This window comes from Rosa chinensis, chromosome 3 (genome assembly GCF_002994745.2).
Source record: "Rosa chinensis cultivar Old Blush chromosome 3, RchiOBHm-V2, whole genome shotgun sequence".
Classification (NCBI taxonomy): domain Eukaryota; kingdom Viridiplantae; phylum Streptophyta; class Magnoliopsida; order Rosales; family Rosaceae; genus Rosa; species Rosa chinensis.
The window spans coordinates 17,183,360-17,202,725 of NC_037090.1; the positions used below are offsets into that span (position 1 = coordinate 17,183,360).

Sequence of the window (19,366 nt, forward strand, 5' to 3'; positions counted from 1 at the left end):
TGAGAATAAGAGTCGGCCAGTGTGTTAGAAAAAGGGGAGTTTAGAGTCAAGGCGCAAGAGTTTTTAGGGTCTACGAATAGTGATCTTCTCTCTCGCCCGTCAGAGTTTCCAGCCTTTGCGTTGCAGCTAGCTTTTAAAGCAGCCAAGCTTAGTGCTCAAAGGGCTGTGATGGTGGAAACCAATTCAGAAGAGGGAGTGAGGTGGGTTAGCTCAGAGGTTTGCATTGGACGCTGTCTGCTCTTAGTCGCATTGTGGTTAGATTAACCGTTTTTGGTTAGACCAGAGAGGTTAATTATAGGCTGCGTGAATGCAATCGGGCAGTACGCGCGTGCATCTATTGTTCGTCATGTTCTGTAATTCTTTGGCGTGTGTATTTGGTTAGAATAAGGCTTGAAGTGGTTTCAAAAGTGCAGTGAAAGTGATCTACTTATAAGTTATAACTAATACTTTTGGTAGTCTTTTGTGACACAATGTCAAATCTAGTGGTACATGTGGTTAAGTTGAAAACAATATCGGTGCAATGATAATTAATAATGGGCCGTGAGTCATGTTTTTGCGCTGTATATTATGGTATTATGAGCAAGTCCTCAATATGGGCTCATGTCACGTGTGTGTGTGTCTTGCCGGAGTTATCCACCTATTATTTGTTCACCTTAAAAGAACGAGTTATTTGATTGTCCTCTTATGGACTCAATAGGCCTCATCAAAAAGCTTGCGGATCAAGTGGACCGATGGAGGCCTGCCGGCTCTGAGGGCTAAAAACCCGGTCCGGCCCGTTAAAAAGTCCGCCTCGGTGGGTAGTGGGCCGGCCCGCAAAAACCCAGCCCTTAAAAGCCCGCTAGGCCCGACCCGTAAAAGCCAGTAAAATATTATATATATATATATATATTTGTGTGTGTGTGTGTGTGTGTTTATATATATATATATATATATATATATATATGTAGATATGTGTGTGTGTGTGTGTGTGTGTGGAAGTTATTATACTTCTATATAGAATATGTGCATTAGTGCATATATATATTCTACATATCGGTTGACCTATTCGATCGGATTCAAAAATATGGTGAAATTGGCTAAATTTTTTACCATACTAATAATTTATTGTAATGAACTCATCCAACGGTCGGTTTTTCCATTTTCTTTGAATTGATAGGGGTTGCTCTTTGGAGTGTATGATATATAAATATAGGTTTATAAGAGTAACTAAGTTTGACCTAGTTGATTGAATTCGAAACGAGAACCAGATTAGCTAAATTTTCTACAACCACCATAAAACATTACAATTTGTCCATCGAGCGGTTGGTTTCTCTGAATTCATTTTCCACTTCATGGTTGCTTTAGAATGAACCTCAACAATTTAAATGCAATGTATAAGTCATACAACTTTAGGAGGAAAATTGGTATAGGCCAATGTGTTTGTAATTAATTATTTTTTTTTTATGTCCACGCACATCCATCGATGAAATATTTACAAACGTGATGTGAAAAAATAAGCACGTTTCTTGGTCGTCATGCCATCGGTCAACTAAGAAGACATACAAGTGACGACAGTTGACCAATTCAATCCGATTCGAAAATATGGTGAAATTGGCTAAATTTTTTACCACACTCATAATTTATTGTAATAAGTCATCCAACGGTCCATTTTTCCATTTTCTTTGAATTGATAGGGGTTGCTCTTTGGAGTGTATGATGTATAGATATAAGTTTATAAGAGTAACTAAATTTGGCCTAGTTGATCGAATTCGAAACGAGAATCAAATTACCTGAATTTTTTACAATCACCATAAAACATTACAATCTCTCAATCAAGTGGTTGATTTCTCTAAATTCATTTTCCACTTCATGATTGCTTTAGAATGAACCTTAACAATTTAAATGCAATATACAAGTCATACAACTTTAGGAGGTAAATTAATATAGGCCAACATCTTTGTAATTAAAATTGAAATTTTTAGCTTATGTCACTCGATAATTCAGAGTGTGAACGAACGATTTAATGTCAGTACCAAAAAAAAAAAAAAACTGATGATTGGGCTTTAAGAATTGATTTATGTGGAGATAATGCAGTAGGCCTGAAACTTCTCACGAGGCCCAAGTGGTTTTGGAGGAAAGAACACCCACACGGCTAAGCTAAAGCTGCTTCCTCTACTTTTTCATTGCCGGTCCTCATCTTCCACGCGTATTGTGACATCGATCTCCACCACGACTCGGAGACGTAACCGTTGATACCCAAACCGGGAAAACCCAGCTCCACCTCTCGGAACTCTTTCTCCTCTTCAACTTTCGCCGTCGTCGTCTCTCTATTTTCTCTGCGGACTCTACTCGCTTCCGATTCGGTTCAGCTCCATTTTGATCGGACCTCTCCCAGCCATGTTCAAATTCTGGTAATTTCGCTTTTCCTTGTAATTCCAGCGGTGAATTCCGATACCGAATCCTTCATTTTACAATTTCATAGCAGATGACGGTTTAAATTATGCAACTGTTTCTGCGAATTGATGTATTGAACTATTGATTGAATTGGTTTTTGAAACTGCGGTGAACTGATTTGATTGTGTATGCTAGATTGGTTGCGAATTGCATTGAATTGTGATTTTAGTTTGGTTTTGGAAGATGGAGGTTTTGATTGTGTTTTTATGTACAGGGGATCACAGGAGCCACAAGCTCAGCCACGTCCTGAGGACGCTTCAGCACAGCAGTCCTATTATCCTCACTCTGTTAACTCCCCGAGCTCTTCTCGTCCTTTAACTCCGAGTAGAACCTCTTCCGCTTCCAATTTGAGTTCTAGGGGTAACTCCCCCTCACCTGTTTCTCCCACCGAAGCTGCCGGTGTTATTGCTTCTTTGAAGGACAAAAGGTACGGGATCCTGGTGCTACGGATAGCTATTGACTGTATATAAATGATGGTTTACTCATAGCACAGTTTTTTACTATATGATCGTCGTCTATATGCATTGTGTATTAAGTTCGTGTTTCTAGGTTGGTGTATATCTACTTGCTGCTTCTTGTGCATTAGATTAGATAATCTGCAAATGCTTGTTCAGCCCATTTTGTTGCCATCCCTTATTGATTGTTTTGAGTAGTTGTAAGTTTTGTTTGAACTGGTTCATGACTTGAAATTGAGAACGTACCTCAGAAGGTTTTGATGGACCGAAGAATGTTGAAAAGTAGTTGATGACTAATAGAAGGAAACAGTTTGTATTTATACCGGGCACAGAAGCTTAGAAATTCGGTTTATTTGAATTGTTATTTATTGAAAATTACATGTTTTGCACACGCAATGCATTTCTAATTTGAGGGCAGTTCATGTAGAAATAGAAAATCTAACTGTGTGTAAGGGATTGAAAGTTGGATATGTTTGGTAATGCATACAGAAAGTTGTTTTAAAAATAAATTATTTAAATAATCTATTCAAGACTCTTCAGGACTCTGTTTGGTTTAACTTTCCCACTTGATTGATACTCTTCTCCCACTTTGGTTAATGATATATTTGTAGTAAGTAATAACTTGGGGGTTTAAATTCTTTTACACATTTATTATACTTTGGTAACTTATATGGTTTGATCTTATTATATTACGGGGGAGGCTTTGGCATAGTGAAAGCGAGTAATTACTAGTATCAGTTTACTCTACTTTCCTCTCTCCTATCTATCTTGTTCTCTTACACTTGTAGTACAAGAAGAGTGAAACGTTGTAACTTTGATTTCTAACAGTGTTTCCTTGACATGTTTCTGACCAGAAAAGAACATTCTCTTTCTTATTATTGTCGTATGAGTAATATATTTGTAGTCTAAGTTCATGCATTTTCATCTTACCAGAAGTTGTCAGCATAGTAAATGTGGTTGCTCTAATGTTCTTTGCTGCATTGTTGATGGGGGACATTAGTAACAGAAGCCATTAGAGGTTTAAAGGTATATAGGAGACATGTTAAAGAGAGTTTAGGGTCCAAGTTTTAATTTGGCATTCCCTAGAGATGGCCTACCTGGAATCTTGCATGATTGGTATTGGTTTTTTTTTTTTTAAATAAAATTAGCTGCTATTAGGATTTCTTCTTGATGTTGGATGGGAAACATCTTTATTTAGGATTATCTTATAGAATCTAGAGATTCGTTTTATGAAAGCCTAAGGTTGTTAGGATTATCTTATATATTCTACAATTATCTTAGCTCTCTATTCTGAGGCATTGTAGTCTTTACTTTTCATATTTGACCTTAATAAGGGGCAGCCTGTGCTTTTCTAGGGTAGTGTGTTGCAGCCTGGCCCTAAGTATGACTCCTAGGACCCCTGCTAGTAGTTTTATTATAGTCTTCTTAACTGTTTTCTGTTTCTGTTAGAAATGTTCAGCAATAGGAATCTACAAAGTAACGACAATTCTAGATTTTTATATTTATTTATGTCAAGAATAGAAGTTGTTGACACAATGAATTTCATCTGTATCATCCCAATAATTGAGAATCATAATTATATTGTGCACAGATATTTTATGATGTTGTGACTGTTAACTTTTTTTATTTTTCTTTGCACGCTTTGAATACATTGTTTTGAATATTAACGTCTAATGTGTCCAGTAGTGCAGAGATAAACCGTCTCATGTCATATATAGTAATGTTCTTGCCTTTCTGCAGAGACTAATCATTATGTTTCTCCTGCTAATACTTTTAGTGTTGATGAACTACGAAAGCTTTTGTCTGACAAGGATGCATACCATCAATTTTTCCTGTCGCTCGATCAGGTCAAGGTTCAAAATAATGTAAGTTCTACATGTTACTTTTAATATTGCAGTTGTCATACTTTTTTAAGATATAGAATCACACCTAATAGGTTGTATAAGTAAGTTCAAGTGTAGTCTAGATGTTTGTTTCTTCTTTGGTTTTGACTTTTGAATGTCACTTGGCTGAAATTGGTTCCACAAATATAGCACTTGGACATATAGATCATGTGAAGGAGTGACAAAAGAACTTGTGCATAGCATCATAGAGATTGTGGTTATACGGTCCATTCAATTAATTTTGCAAGCCTAAACTATTGATTGGATGTTTTCTCATTTTATAATGATTAGTAATCAAGACTCTTTAGGCCATGTATTGAAAATGTGCTTTTCTCAAGTAAGTTGTACTCTGCATATTCACTCACACACTTACAATCACACTCACATTGATCTTGGTAGGATCTATACTAGCTGTTATATTCAACTAGAAACACCACTCATGTGATGCATGTGTACTATGATGGAACTTTTCTGCAGAAGAATGGAAGTTGTGAAAAGAGAATATACAGAATCCAAGTGAGAGAAATTAGGATGTAGGTGATAGAAACTGATAAATAGAAGGGCATTACTGAGATCCTATGATTAGCTGTGATTAAAGACAGTTCTCTTATAGTAGTAGATGCGTGCTTTGATATGATGGCCTTTTTTTTTTTTTACATTTTGTGAAAACCTTATAGATTGATAGTTTGTATCTTAATATGAATTTGCTTTATTTCTTGATACTACTGATTTTCTGACATTGTTCTTTTTCCTGATGTCAGTTAAGGGAAGAGCTACGAAAGGAAACTCTGCAGTTAACTAGTGAGTCTTTAAATCATTTTCTGGATTCATGTCCTAAATTTTATTTGCCTGTTCTTGAATTATATGAAAAAACGGGAGTCTAATTATTATTTCATCAAATAGGGGAAAACTTGGAAAAGGAACCGCGCATGGTGGAACTTAGAAACCAGGTAGGGTTTATAACTTTTTGGTTTCTCATACTAGTGGCAATCTCATTGTATTGATTGTAATACTCTCCTTCTGGGTTTTGTGATCACAGTGCAGAATAATTAGAACGACAGAGTTGGCTGCCGCGCAAGAGAGGCTAAATGAGCTTGAGCGACAGAAAGAAGAAACTTTGAAGTTATGTTCACCTTCTTCCCTTCTCCAAAGGCTTCAAGGTATGCAGTATCACTAATAAAATTTATTATGTTAGTATTGTCGAAGCAATATGCAATATATGCCATATTAGACTTCTTTACTTTTTCTCAACATGATTGGGAGTTTGTTGGTCATGAAATACTATTTCTAACTGCAGAAGCAATGAATAAGACGGAGGAGGAATCTGAAAACCTGCACAGGCAACTCCTCGATAGTGAAATCGATCTTGGGACTTTTGTTCCGAAATATAAGAAGCTCCGCAACACTTACCACCGGCGAGCGCTTGTTCATCTTGCAGCAAAAACATCTTCAATTGGCTGAAATTGTTATAGTTATGAACCAAAAAAAAAAATGTACAATTTCTAATAGATACATAAGAGAACAATTTGGAAACAATGCTCCTAGATGGTTGATTTCTGTTACTGTGTATGTGTAAAATTTGGTAAATTGCTTGTCATAGCATTATTAGTATTCAATTAGTGTAAAACATCAAGCACAAGCTTTCTCATTCAATCCCATACGTTTTCCAAATAATAGTATCTAGCATTTTTCTCTTCTACAATCCTCTATAGTCTAGACTCTAGAACAGCAATATCACTCTTTCAATTCCATACCATCCAGCTCCTTCTCCCACTTGATTCCAAACATTTGGCGCCCAAAAGGAACAATCAGATTATACTCCAAAACCTTGTTATTAATCTGCTTCAACTGCACTTTCAAAGCCTCACTAGTCTCCACCCATTTCTCCTGATCTCCATCACCATTTCTCATCTCCCAAGCTTTCTTCAGAGCCCTCCTCCATTCCGCCGCCTGACTCCTGATCTCTTTGTTCAGCTCCACCCACCGCGGCGCGCAACCATTCTTCGATAGAATTCTATACAATGTGTCATCTGCCGGGTCTGCGTGAGGGTTGCAACTCAGGTCCAGCGGTTTCCCTTTCCCCGGCAAATTCTCAAACTGCCCTTCCTCCATCGAATGCCATATTCTCTGCTCCACCACGTTTATTATATCAGTTTCCGACCTGCCCCCATCTCAAATTCAAATTCAGTTATTAAACTAATGATGAACTCAAATTCAAATTCAGTTATTCAACTAATGATGATGAAGAGTGAACCAGAATCAGTATGAATTCACCGGTACCTCACGGTGTTGCGCTGGCCGCGAAGCTCAGGAGGGAGTTTGCGCTCGTTGACGGCGTCTATGATCGTCGATAGACGGTCCAGCGGCTTCTTCTTCTCCGGCTTCTCGGATTTGCTACTCGACGACGATAAAGGCCGCCTCAATTCGGAGCCACCGTGGCCGACGGTGATCGCCGTTGATCGCCGGAACAGAGAAGATGAAGCTATTGTTCTTCGCGCAAGTCGGGTCGCCATGGCTTCAGATCCCAACTCCGACTCTTCTTCAGCTCCAAGCTTCTGGCAGACTGGGCATCGGTGGCCGGGATTTATTTTGTGACCGCCTCAATTGGAGGCTAAGATTTTGCCACGTGGCTGAAGAAGAACCGCGGCGTTTAAAAAAGCCGCCTTGTGTTTACTGTTTACAAGGTTAGAGGATGGACTTGGGCCGGGCAAATACTTGCGACGGGTCGGGTTGAGAAGCCCTTCTTTTTTTTTTTGGGTGAAACCTCTGTTTCTTTCATCACATAACTGTTCAGTTATCCTCACTGTTAATTTAGTATTTATGAAAAATGTTGGATTCATTTTTGTAGGGGTGATCTCTTGAATAAGAACCTATAAAAATAAATAATTCCGATCATCGGTTTACACTACACTAATCAAAAGAGACACTTCTTAAGCTACTTGCCGTCTTCTAAGTTCTAACATTTACCTTAAACTAGACATAGATAGATACATGGTGATATTACGATCTTAAAACTACTAGCAGCTGCTAGTGCTACCTATGTTTGATCACAAAATGGTTAAACTGAGTTAGGCTGCGTGGTCATTACAGTAACCCCGCAGCTCTTAGAGCCCCTTGAAAAGCCCGTTCACTGATCTTAACCTGTAAACAATGGAACATGAAAGCAATTAGTTAGAGCAAAACTTACCATACATGCCTATTATGGCCCTGTTTGGTGTCTAGCATTGGATTCGACTATAAATTGATTACATCCATGTTCACAATGGAAGAAATGAATACCAACTTCCAACTCCAAGTTGACGAAAGTAGTTAGGATTGGTTATAAGGAGTTGATGCCCCACCAATTTGTCCGAATTGGTAAGGGCAAGTTCCCTTCACAATTTAATCCATTTTCCTTCAACTTGCACATAGGTTGGAAATTAGCCTCCATTTCTTACTTCAATCTAATGAGTTGCATATCTAATCCAATCTTACGCACCAAATGAGGCCTAACCCCTAGACGTAGTAAACATTTATCCCAATAAGAGATTCATATCATTATATCCAAGTTCTAAGCTAAAGAACATGGACCAAAATAATTTTTAAACTTATGATAGTCAATCAAATGTCAATTTTTCCAACCGTATAATATTTGGAAGTTAACGTAGAATAGAGGTGCAAGTTATTACCTCTGGTACTTGGATGTTATAGTAGCGCTCAATTTTTGCCATGACCAGCTTATCCGTATCAAGGCAAAGCAAGTTGAACACAGATCCTGCACGATAACATATACCACCCCACTCTTTCAATTACACATTCTAATATTTAAGTCAAAATTTTTAGTTTTATATAGTAAGGAAATATTTCTACTACCTTCTTAATAACAACTGTATTACATGGAGAGAGCTAGAGTGCGCACATGAAAGAGAAAATAAAAATATAGATTCCTGATCCCACACTTACCCTTGCTCCCAAAACGACCTGCCCGGCCACATCTATGTAAGTAAAGCTCATAATCAGGCTCTGGAGGATCCCGTGTGCTTGAAGAAGCTCCACGCTTGATTGGAAGATCATAATTGACAACACAATTAACCTACATAAAGAGATCTTGTCAGCATGTAAATCTTATAAGGCATAGGATACAGAAAGGGAAATGCATGGAGGGAAACTGAATAGGAAAAGCCAGCACCTGCTGTTGATCAAAGCCTCGAGCGAGGAGATCAGTTGATATGAGAACTTTGGTTAAACCATCTTTGAACTCTTTGACTATTTTGTCTCTCTCTTCAACACTGAGGGCGCCATGTATGGTAGTAACCGAATAACCATCTCCAACAAGTTCATCATGCAACATTTTTGCACTAGTTCTCGACCTTACAAATATTATTCTCTGTCCAATGTAATCTCCTAGATCAAATATTTTGTTTTTGATCACATCAATTTTGCTCAGCTCATCAGGGCAGTAGACCTTGTACTGCTTCACAGCTTCCAAAGACAGCTCTTCTTTCTTTAAACATAGTTGATTATAATCTTTCATCACCCTCGGTATGAACTTTGTGATCATTTCATTAAAAGTAGCAGAAAACAAAAGCACCTGGAAAACGAATGATAGAGGGAGAACATATAATTACCACACCATGCAAATTTAATATTTTCATGAAATCCACAGACACACAGTATGCACAAGTCGCTGTTGAACTGCATGTCATAAACATTCCTATTATACTAGACACGTTTGTAATTTTCATGAAAAAATATGCAGTACATTAATGTACCTATACCTTATTTCAAACCTTCTATGTAGTGGGACTACTGGCAGACTAACTTCATGTAGTGATGGGCTGTATCAGCCCTGTTCTACAATGGATGGAGCTGGTCTACCCTTAACATAACTAAGGGAAATTTTCATTACTAAAGAAGTCCAGCATCACATTTATGCATCGAAACCGTGTACCTTACTGCCTACTCATCCAATAGAAGGTATTGAAAAATAGATAATACTCAAAATAAAATATGGTGATAAAATTCTCTTAGACAAACCATGCTACCTTATCCTTAAGTCACTACTAGCAGTCAATTGTTTAAAACTTAAACAGCCCACATTTCATCAGAAACATGTTGGAAGAATCATTCAGGAAAATAAACAGAACAATGAAAAGGCATATACAAAACCTTTGGTTGGGACCAAGCAATGAACACCATAAAAGTTTAAAGATAGTTTGACAAACCTGGCAGTGAGGGCTAAATTTATCTATCTCCTTCTTTATCCTTAAAGAATCATCTCTAAAGCCATCCTGCACAAACATGTCAAGCCATTTACGATCCATTATATGTCAACCAACGCATAAAGCATAACAAACAAACAAAATTCTTATCCCAAGCCACTCAAATGCATTACATTCTGCGACAGCTCTTAGTCTCTTACTAATGCTCAAGAGAACACACAATCAGAGACTCACATTATAACAATTAAAATTATCCAAACAGTCAAGAACCACAATAAACATATGATACAAGCCCTAAATGATTAATTACCTCGGCAAGCATGTGATCAGCCTCATCAAAAACAAGAACCTTCAATTTGCTTACACCCAGCTTCTTGTATGACATAAGCTTATGCACTGTACCAGAAGTTCCAATCACAATATGTGCTGTCACTGGTGCTCGGTCACGAACAGATGTAGAACTCGGCGTCACACTTGGGACAGCACACTCCATTTTTATTCCTGTGTACATCCCCATCTTCTGAAGCACCTCCAATATCTGCCACATTCACTTACCGCCATCACATTACTTCCCACTATGCAAGGCATTCATTCAATGTCCACAATTTTCTATAGACATTTAAAACGAACAAAGTAACAATTTGGAACAATAATCCAATAAAGTAGACCTGAATGGCCAGCTCTCTGGTGGGACAAATGCAGAGCGCCTGAGGAGCTTTCAGACCAGGATCGATTCGGCCCAGCATCCCGAGCCCAAAGCAAGTAGTTTTCCCAGTACCATTGTGTGCTTGAGCAACCAAATCCTTATAAGGAGGCGTCAGAATCATCGGCAGAGTAATTGCCTGAATTTTACTGGGCCTCCTGTAGCCCATGTCCACATACAAAGCCCTAATCACCTCCGGCGACAGATTCAGATCCTCAAAACTTCTCACCGAACTGTACCGCGTGTCACTCACCTAAACCACAACAAAATCCCCAATTTTAACAACAATCAAAAACCCTAAAAATCAAAGCTTTCTGAAATTTGTATCAAAAACCCTAAGATGAACAGTATCAATCTGAAATTCCAGAGAGGGGGGGGGGTCGTACGATTGTGAAAGTGGAGTCTTCAGGGTCGTCGAGGAACATGTTCTCTCTGTGGATGTTCAGGCCGGAAAAGTTGAGATCGAATCCCAGAGGGGATGAAACGGCGTCGTTCCGGTGGACGTGCGGAACAAGAAACTGTTTGGCATGGGCCAGGGTGGAGTACATGGTGTCGGAAGTGTTACGACGAGGCTGATCGGATAAAGTTAAACCGTCGGCGGCGAAGTACGGAGGCGATTTTTTGAAGTGGGAATAGTATCGAGTGGCTTTTGGCGCGAGTTTTATAGAGCAAGTCTATAGGGCTATAGGACTCGAGTTACACAAGCAAACTAGGGTAAAAAGGTGTCGTATGTGTAATGCATGGCTCTCTGCATGGGTCCACAATCCTCTTTTTTTATTTTTTTTTATATATTTTTTTTATGAGGTAGTAAGTTAGATTGGTTACATTACCGAGTTAATAACACACAGTTGAGTATATGGGTTGAGGTTCACAAGAGTATATTCTAACAAAGTCAGATTAATCTCCTGCTGTAGGTGCACGAACCTGAATGCCTCCTCAAACCTGTTAGCTACAAATTTGTGGAAGTTAGAGCAAGTCCACCCGTTTGGTCACTGAGATTATTCAATGTTTTTTATATTTATTTCCACCCTTCGGGTCACAGGCACAGTTTCCAAACTGACTTGGATCAATTTCGTGACCTGCAAACTGACCTGATGACCCAGGTCAGTTTGGAAACTGTGTCCGTGACCCAAATGATGGATATAAACACTAAAAAACTGTGAATAGTAACTGACCCGGTGACCCAACATGTGAACTTGCTCTTAGGACGTACTCGAACGCCATACATTGAGATTTCATGCTAGATTGCTCGACCAACTTTACCACACCATGTAGTTTATTTTATTTTTCTTGAAATAAAAATTTTGTTTTTTTTTGTTTAGTTTATTAAATTTGATAATTGGGATTTAACTAAAAGTTGGATATCTAAATTAAAGTAGTCAAAATTGAAAGTTGAAACTTGAAAGTGCATTGAGTGAAAGACAATTCTGCCAAGTTCGGTTATCTCTTAAAACAGTGATTAAAATTTATCATTAGATATCTGGAATAGTCGCTCAACATAACACATAGTTGAAAAAGACTCTCAAAATGCAAAGATATCTGTTAGCTATTGATGGCTTGATGCAGTCAAAATATCGTTGGCATCCCCCTCCTCGAGAGAAAACACAGCTAAGTGTAGAGATAAAAATAAACGTTTCGTATATCCCAAAAAGATAGCCTTACGACAATTTCCATTCTCCAGCATCAGAAAGTCTTTTGTTTTTGGTCTGAAAGATGATCACAGCTTGTACCCTAAATCACAAGCACAGCTTAATGGGAAGAGCCATAAGGCAAAACATACGACCTTGCTATGCATATAATCATGACTCATGAATCATCAGAGTATAAATAAGCCGTGAGAGCATATATAGAAAGACAGGCATAAAATCAGAGGAATTCATTGTAAAAATACTAGTATATATACTACTACCACTGATACTTGAACAAAGGGCACAAAAGATAAGGCAAGTAATTAATAAATGGTAAACCAAGCATGTTGCTTGTAATTACAGCAATGATATGATTCAGCTTTGGTTTGCAATTTCTGTTTGAACCCGGCACATTGCAATGTAAGAACATTTGGCAATCAAAACAACAGCTGCCACCTAAATTTCATGAAAAAATTCAGAATCATAACAAAAGGGCAAACCAATTGATTTCTGTTCTCATTCCTTCTGTTTTCTCTTTGCCCAGGATATATACTTTGGTCATGTCGGTCATTCCTTCAATCCCGCTAACTTGAGAGCATCGTCAAAAGCTTCTTCACTTATGTTAACCTGTTAACAAGAAGAAATTAGATAATTCAATACTTATCATATCTAATACAAGGCAGAAGAATAATTCTGGAACCTATAAAATTGTATCACTTGTTTGTAAAGCTCCTCAGTGTTCACTAATGTATAAAATGTGAGTCTCATTCCCATCTTTTATAGGAACAGGATGAGGTGGAACCATGGAAGATTATTCTTACCTCCGGTACTTGAATGCTATAATGCTGCTCAATTTTTCCCATGAGTTGTTGATCAGAATCATGGCACAGCAAGTTAAACACAGCTCCTGCAAAATCACATATGTACCAGCTTTCATGACTCATTCTAATTAGGAAACTTAATAGCACTTAGTAGGTCTATGTTTTAGGCAATGCAGTATCTTTGTAGTTAGTTTCATACATATGAAACAGAAAATGGAAAAGACAGATTTCTGATCAGATGACTTACCCTTGCGGCCAAAACGCCCTGCCCGACCACATCTATGCAAGTACACCTCATAATCAGGCTCTGGAGCTGCTTGCTTCCTAGACCAAGCTTGATACTTTATTGGAAGATCATAATTGACAACACAGTTAACCTACAATAAGGGATCATGTCAGCACTGAGCAGGTCAATGTAGGGCATGAAAGACAGAGGGAAAATAATCGACATGAGGTGAATAGGAATAGCTGATGGTACCTGCTGGCTGTCAAAGCCTCGAGCAAGCATGTCAGTTGCAATAAGAACTTGGGTGTAACCCTCTCTGAATTCTTTAATCGTCTTGTCTCTATGTTCAGGAGTGAGGGCACCATGAACATTTGTAACTGCATAACCATCCTCATGAAGTTGTTTATGCAACATTCTTGCACTAGCTTTTGACCCTACAAAAATGATTCGCTGTCCAATGTTCTCCCCTAGGTCAAATATCTTGGTTTTGATCACATCAATTTTGGTTAGTTCATCAGGGCAGTAGACCTTGTACTGCTTCACAGCTGCCAAGGATAGCTCTTCTTTCTTAACAAATAGTTCATTCTTGTCCTTCACCACCCTTGAGATGAAATTTCTGACTGTTTCATCGAATGTAGCAGAAAACTGGAGCACCTGGAAGCAATTTTTAGAAAAGACCCATCCTTATACATTTTCTCAATCAATACTGAGCAACACAACCCAAACATTCTCAGTTCAAGCAGTGGTAATTTTGTACACCTTAGTTATTCCTTTGTTTCCTTTATGTCAATTGTATAGAAAAAGAGATCCAATCATGATATTAAAGAGGTAATATTCCAGAAGTAACAGTGCTTAACCAAATAATATGTTGGTCATTGAAAGTGATCGAACTTTACATTAATACAAGCAACCAGAAATAGCAACTAACATAACAGAAAGCAACTACATAAGAATAACAAACTGGAAGAACACCAGAACCCCAAAGCTATAAAGCTCTCAGAAACCACATTGGGAGGGCTACAAGGACATCAACAAGCATCACAGAAATCAGCATGATGGGGCTGATCAGCCAAACCTGAGGGCAGAACCTCTCTTTAGCTAAATTATGCTGCCTCCCAACACAAATCCATCAAATAAGGCAATAGATCAAAAATGTTATAGGCACAAAGATCATTCTTTTGCAACACCTGTATCAGCCTAGCTACGAATTGAAACCATTGTCTTTGGCCAGTATTAGAACTTCTAGCACGGCCTTTACCTCAGATTGCTCTGAAAACCCAGCAACCAAACTGAGAATCTGAAGTTGAGGCTGATCTCAAAATAACCCCAATGGGATCAGGCATGCATGTCACAATCAAATCAAAGATGATCTTAAATGTTCTTTTCCAGACTGTCTGGCACAAGTAAACCACATAGGTAATGATTTCTACCCCCAAAACCACCTCTCAAATGGAAACTAGCTTTACTACCAGAGCCATGCATCAATTCTAGTAATTGCACCATGATATGCACATAAACAGAGATTTTAAATTAATAGAACATTCAAGGAAAAACCTTATATTTAGGCACAATAAAAACTAATTAAACTGTAGTTTGACAAACCTGGCAGTGAGTGTCAAATTTCTCTATCTCCTTTTTTATCCTTAAAGAATCATCTTTAAATCCATCCTGCACACAAATGTTTAGCCACATATGGTCAATATATGCACATTAAAATCTTAAACCATTATGAACAAAGGGACTCTCCAATCCTCATGCTAATACTAATGCAATAAATTCTGAACAAGATCGAACATAATTTTGTTCAACCAACTCCAACCTTCCTAGTCGATAGAGGTCTATTCATATAGCATTATAACACATTAAGAAAGACCTTTCATTCATTAAACACAGGATACCGAGGCTAGGAGTCAGAACAGTCTTTCACATAAGTACCATGCAGTTATTAAACACAGAATATCGGATAATCAAGAACCACAATCACATGGTTGAGTTAAGTAACCATGAAACTTTTTAGACTTGTTCAAATAACTACAAGAACGTACAACATAACTACCTCAGCCAGCATGTGATCAGCTTCATCGAAAACAAGAATCTTCACACCGCTTACACCCAGCTTCTTGTATGACATCAAATTCTTAACTGTACCAGGTGTTCCAATCACAATTTGTGCTGATACCAGAGGCCGGTACTTCACTGGTGTAGATTTTTCCTTCTCCATTGGAACAGCACTCTCTACATTTATCCCTGTGTACTTCCCCATCTTACGAATAACCTCCCCATTCTGCCACATTCTGCCACATTCACACAAAACCTTCACTAAATTTTCTTTACATATTTTCATCATTCATCATAAGTTTGAAAAAAGAATTCAGAATTTTGACCTGAAGTGCCAATTCTCTGGTGGGACAAATGCAGAGAGCCTGAGGAGCTTTCACATTCTGATCGACACGGCTGAGCATCCCGAGCACGAAACAAGTAGTCTTCCCTGAGCCATTGTGAGCCTGAGCAACCAAGTCTTTGTATGGAGTCGTCAAAATCATAGGCAATGTAATTGCCTGGATTTTACTCGGCTTCTTGAACCCCATCTCCACATACAAACCCTTCAACAACTCCTCTGATAAATGCAGATCCTCGAAATTACTCGCCGACGTGTACGGCTTGTTGCCGTTTGTAACCTAAAGTTCCGGTTACAACTTTAGTCCCCACATTCATTACAAAAACGTAACGTAAAACTAACACTAAGCTGTCTCTGAATTGTACCAAACCCTAATTGAAAGTTGAAACCAAGAAGCGAAAAGGCAGTTAGACATAGAGGTCGTACAGCGCTGATATTCGAGTCTTCACGTTCGTCCAGGAATTTGTTCTCGCCGGCGATTTGGAGCTCAGCTTGGCAAATTGACGATTTGTGGTCGCCGATATTCAAGCCGGCGATGTTAAGCTCGAGATCCAAAGAGGACGGAGGTGTAGATACTGCGTCGTTTTGATTTTTCTCGGCCATTGCTCTGAAGAAGAGTAGAGAGTATTGGGATGTACATGTTTGAAACGTTCTGAGGCTGAGAGGTTTACATAGACTCCGAGTAGCTTAAGAACGACGCTGTGGTTGCGTTGGTTTGAATCTATGGTTGCTTTAGTTTTGAGCGCGCAAAATTTGCGGCAAATTTTTTTTTTTCTTTCTCTCATTTTGTGATTTTGGTTTTGTACGTAATAATTTTTTTTTTTTTGGAATTTTATTTACAAGTGAGGTTTAACTAAGAGTATTTCTATTCAAATCTTCAAACTGATTTAGTATTTGAACCTCCCTCTTTTTCTACTAATAGCTTATTTTATCAATACATTTTACTAATAAAGACACGTAGAAGCACATTATCATTTAATCTAGTGGCATAGTCTCTCCTTATAAGTAGGAGGTTGTGAATTCGACTCATGATAAATTAATTGTAGCATGTGAGTTGTCGAAAATATAAATAAGGGAAAAGAGGATTTTCTCCTACTTGGACAAAATCCCAACTTTTTTTTTTTCAACTGAATTTTTTTTTCTTATACGGACTGAGTGTAAACCATTAGTTTATCTCCTAACGTATTTTGAGTTTTCCTTTGACTTCTTCTGTAAGTACAAGAAAGAATATACTCAACTCGTCAACATATCATCTAAAGAATATCAAACAACAAAGGTAACTATATAATGAACTGACAGAGTAGCCTATGATTTTCTTCCCTTTTCTTTTCCAAAGAACAAAAGAAATATGGAGGAAAAGTCTTCCAAAACATCTTTATTCCTCATGATTTCTTTGACAAACCTACTACAACGCATCAGAAACAAACCTATTGCTTCATCCATCTTCATTTCTCTTCCAGTTTTCTTGGTGTCAATAGGAGTTTAGCATTTGCTATGGAAAATGACTCGAACCAGGGCTCAGTCAAGTCCACTGTTAATTTCGTCATCAAATGACGCCAATTTGGAATCATTTTTATGAACTTCATCTGGAATGCTAAGAAACTGTAATCCATCATCATCAGCTTCGTCCTTATTGGCATGCTGAACAGGCATGATATCAGCTTCTTCCTTGTTGACAAGCATAGACTCATATTCTATGTATCGGGCAGGTAACGATACTGAAGTTGAATCATCCACTTGAGGCATCTCATGATTTTCAGGCTCCGATTGTGTCCAAATCTCTGTTGGATATTGCAAGGGATGCTCAGAAGGATACCACGTCGAAGATGAGGGCATCTGCTCCGAGGACATGCTGTAATTCTTATAGTTTTGATGATGGAGATGGGTGAAGGATCCCCACCGATAACCGGAGCCAGAAGCTCCATTTGTCATAGACCCACCATGATGCGTACACTGTGTAGAGTCACATACTCCGTTGCTCATTGGAGTTGACGAATAAAAACAATTGTCGGGTATTGTGGAAGAATTGGATATGTGATACATATTGTTGAATCCTCCGGTAGTATTATTATGGACCTGCGGTTGCAGGCTGCACATCAGTGAGGAACCAAGAGGTTGAACTTGACCAGCTCCCTGCTTAAGTACCGATATATCTTTATCATGAAATGTAACAGTATCTGTAACCATATTTCCGTTCATCGAATTTGATGAATAAAAACAAATGTTGGGTACCGTGGAGGAATTGGATATGTGATCCATATTCTTGAATCCTCCGATAGTATGGACCTGTGGTTGCAGGCTGCACATCAGTGAGGAACCAAGAGGTTGAAGTTGACCAGGTCCGTGCTCAAGTACTGATATATCTTTGTCATGAGATGTAACAGTGTCTGTAACCATAATTCCGTTATTCATCGAAGTCGACGAATAAAAACAATCGGGTATTGTGGAAGAATTGGGTATGCGATCCACATTGTTGAATCCTCCGGTAGTATTATTATGGACCTGTGGTTGCATGCTGCTCATCATTAATAATGAATCAAGAGGTTGAACTTGACCAACTCCCTGCTTAAGTACTGATATATCATTGTCATGAGATGTACCAGCATCTGTAACCATAATTCCTTGATCAGAAGTTTCTGTAGTGACTGCATCTTTCTCATCCGTATTACCATTGCCTCTGGTATTTAAATAGATTTTGCACAAAACAGTATCCAACTACAGAAACAAACAAAAAATTAGAAAAAGCCCACAAAAAAACTTGCAAACAGAAAATTACAAACAGAGTTCATCATACCTGCATATTTCCTTCACCTTTTTTCCTCTTTGGACGAGGAATGTCTTCCTTCTCATCCTTAATTCTATATTCATGCATTTTCCATTCCGTCTTTATATCTTGTTTATGTCTCCCTTTTTTAAATTCGAGAACTTTTTTGTGTCCAATTAGTTCACCATTTTCATCAATGATATTTACTTCACTTCCAGTTGCCTTCCAACGTCCACCACGAGCTGCACGATTTGGCCGAGTCCCATTTAGATACTTTCGGTCCCTTTTACTGAAAAAATACCAGCCATCTTCTCTAATTATGTCGAACATCTCTGAAACAAATACAAAAATGAAGTTCTATAACTAACAAAATAAATGATATATGTAAAAATTGATAGTGTATATATATAAAATTGTGCGACGTACTCAATATATGAAATTTTTTTAGTAGTCTACTCTTGTTTGTGCAATGACAAAGTAATAATTTTCTCATGCATTATCTTTATTTGTGTGTTATCGTCATAAATCCATATCCAAAAAAGGAAAAGAAACCTTCTATTTTTCTCTTCCAAATATACAGTAAAAGACAAGTTGATATATGCAGTTCGAGATAGCTCATCTAAAACATAACAACGGGGCTGGTTATAGGTATATACAGTTATACTCTTACATAAAATATCTACAATCACACAATATATTGGTGCAAACATTGAAGAACCTGTAACCAATATACGATCAATTTCATTGATAAAGCAAATAATACGCGGGTGGACTGCTTAATTTGGCCCATCTTAATTAGCAGTAGAAGTCATTAAGGGACCAATACATCAGTTCTGTTAATAAGCATGCATCAA

General features: G+C 38.0%; 4 protein-coding genes across 4 annotated transcripts; 1 reads left to right on the forward strand and 3 right to left on the reverse strand.

Annotated features, from left to right (window-relative positions):
* Positions 1-2,140: 2,140 nt before the first annotated feature.
* Positions 2,141-6,390, forward strand: LOC112192932 (vacuolar protein-sorting-associated protein 37 homolog 1). The gene is made up of 7 exons (XM_024332874.2): positions 2,141-2,390; positions 2,648-2,860; positions 4,666-4,753; positions 5,533-5,572; positions 5,675-5,721; positions 5,811-5,931; positions 6,069-6,390. The coding sequence occupies exons 1-7, from the start codon at positions 2,377-2,379 to the stop codon at positions 6,230-6,232; spliced, it is 687 nt and encodes a 228-aa protein (XP_024188642.1). The 5' UTR covers positions 2,141-2,376; the 3' UTR covers positions 6,233-6,390.
* On the reverse strand, positions 6,388-7,337 carry LOC112192933 (dnaJ homolog subfamily C member 28). The gene is made up of 2 exons (XM_024332875.2): positions 7,052-7,337; positions 6,388-6,932 (listed from the first exon to the last, which is right to left on the reverse strand). The coding sequence occupies exons 1-2, from the start codon at positions 7,282-7,284 to the stop codon at positions 6,506-6,508; spliced, it is 660 nt and encodes a 219-aa protein (XP_024188643.1). The 5' UTR covers positions 7,285-7,337; the 3' UTR covers positions 6,388-6,505.
* A 292-nt stretch (positions 7,338-7,629) lies between these two features.
* LOC112194199 (DEAD-box ATP-dependent RNA helicase 38) lies at positions 7,630-11,354 on the reverse strand. The gene is made up of 8 exons (XM_024334443.2): positions 11,062-11,354; positions 10,641-10,928; positions 10,283-10,510; positions 9,976-10,041; positions 8,940-9,341; positions 8,714-8,843; positions 8,440-8,525; positions 7,630-7,912 (listed from the first exon to the last, which is right to left on the reverse strand). Exons 1-8 carry the CDS (start codon positions 11,221-11,223, stop codon positions 7,856-7,858), a joined length of 1,419 nt encoding a protein of 472 aa, XP_024190211.1. The 5' UTR covers positions 11,224-11,354; the 3' UTR covers positions 7,630-7,855.
* Positions 11,355-12,630: 1,276 nt separating this feature from the next.
* On the reverse strand, positions 12,631-16,372 carry LOC112192041 (DEAD-box ATP-dependent RNA helicase 38). The gene is made up of 8 exons (XM_040517270.1): positions 16,175-16,372; positions 15,735-16,028; positions 15,407-15,634; positions 14,953-15,018; positions 13,603-14,004; positions 13,372-13,501; positions 13,125-13,210; positions 12,631-12,930 (listed from the first exon to the last, which is right to left on the reverse strand). The coding sequence occupies exons 1-8, from the start codon at positions 16,349-16,351 to the stop codon at positions 12,871-12,873; spliced, it is 1,443 nt and encodes a 480-aa protein (XP_040373204.1). The 5' UTR covers positions 16,352-16,372; the 3' UTR covers positions 12,631-12,870.
* Positions 16,373-19,366: the final 2,994 nt, after the last annotated feature.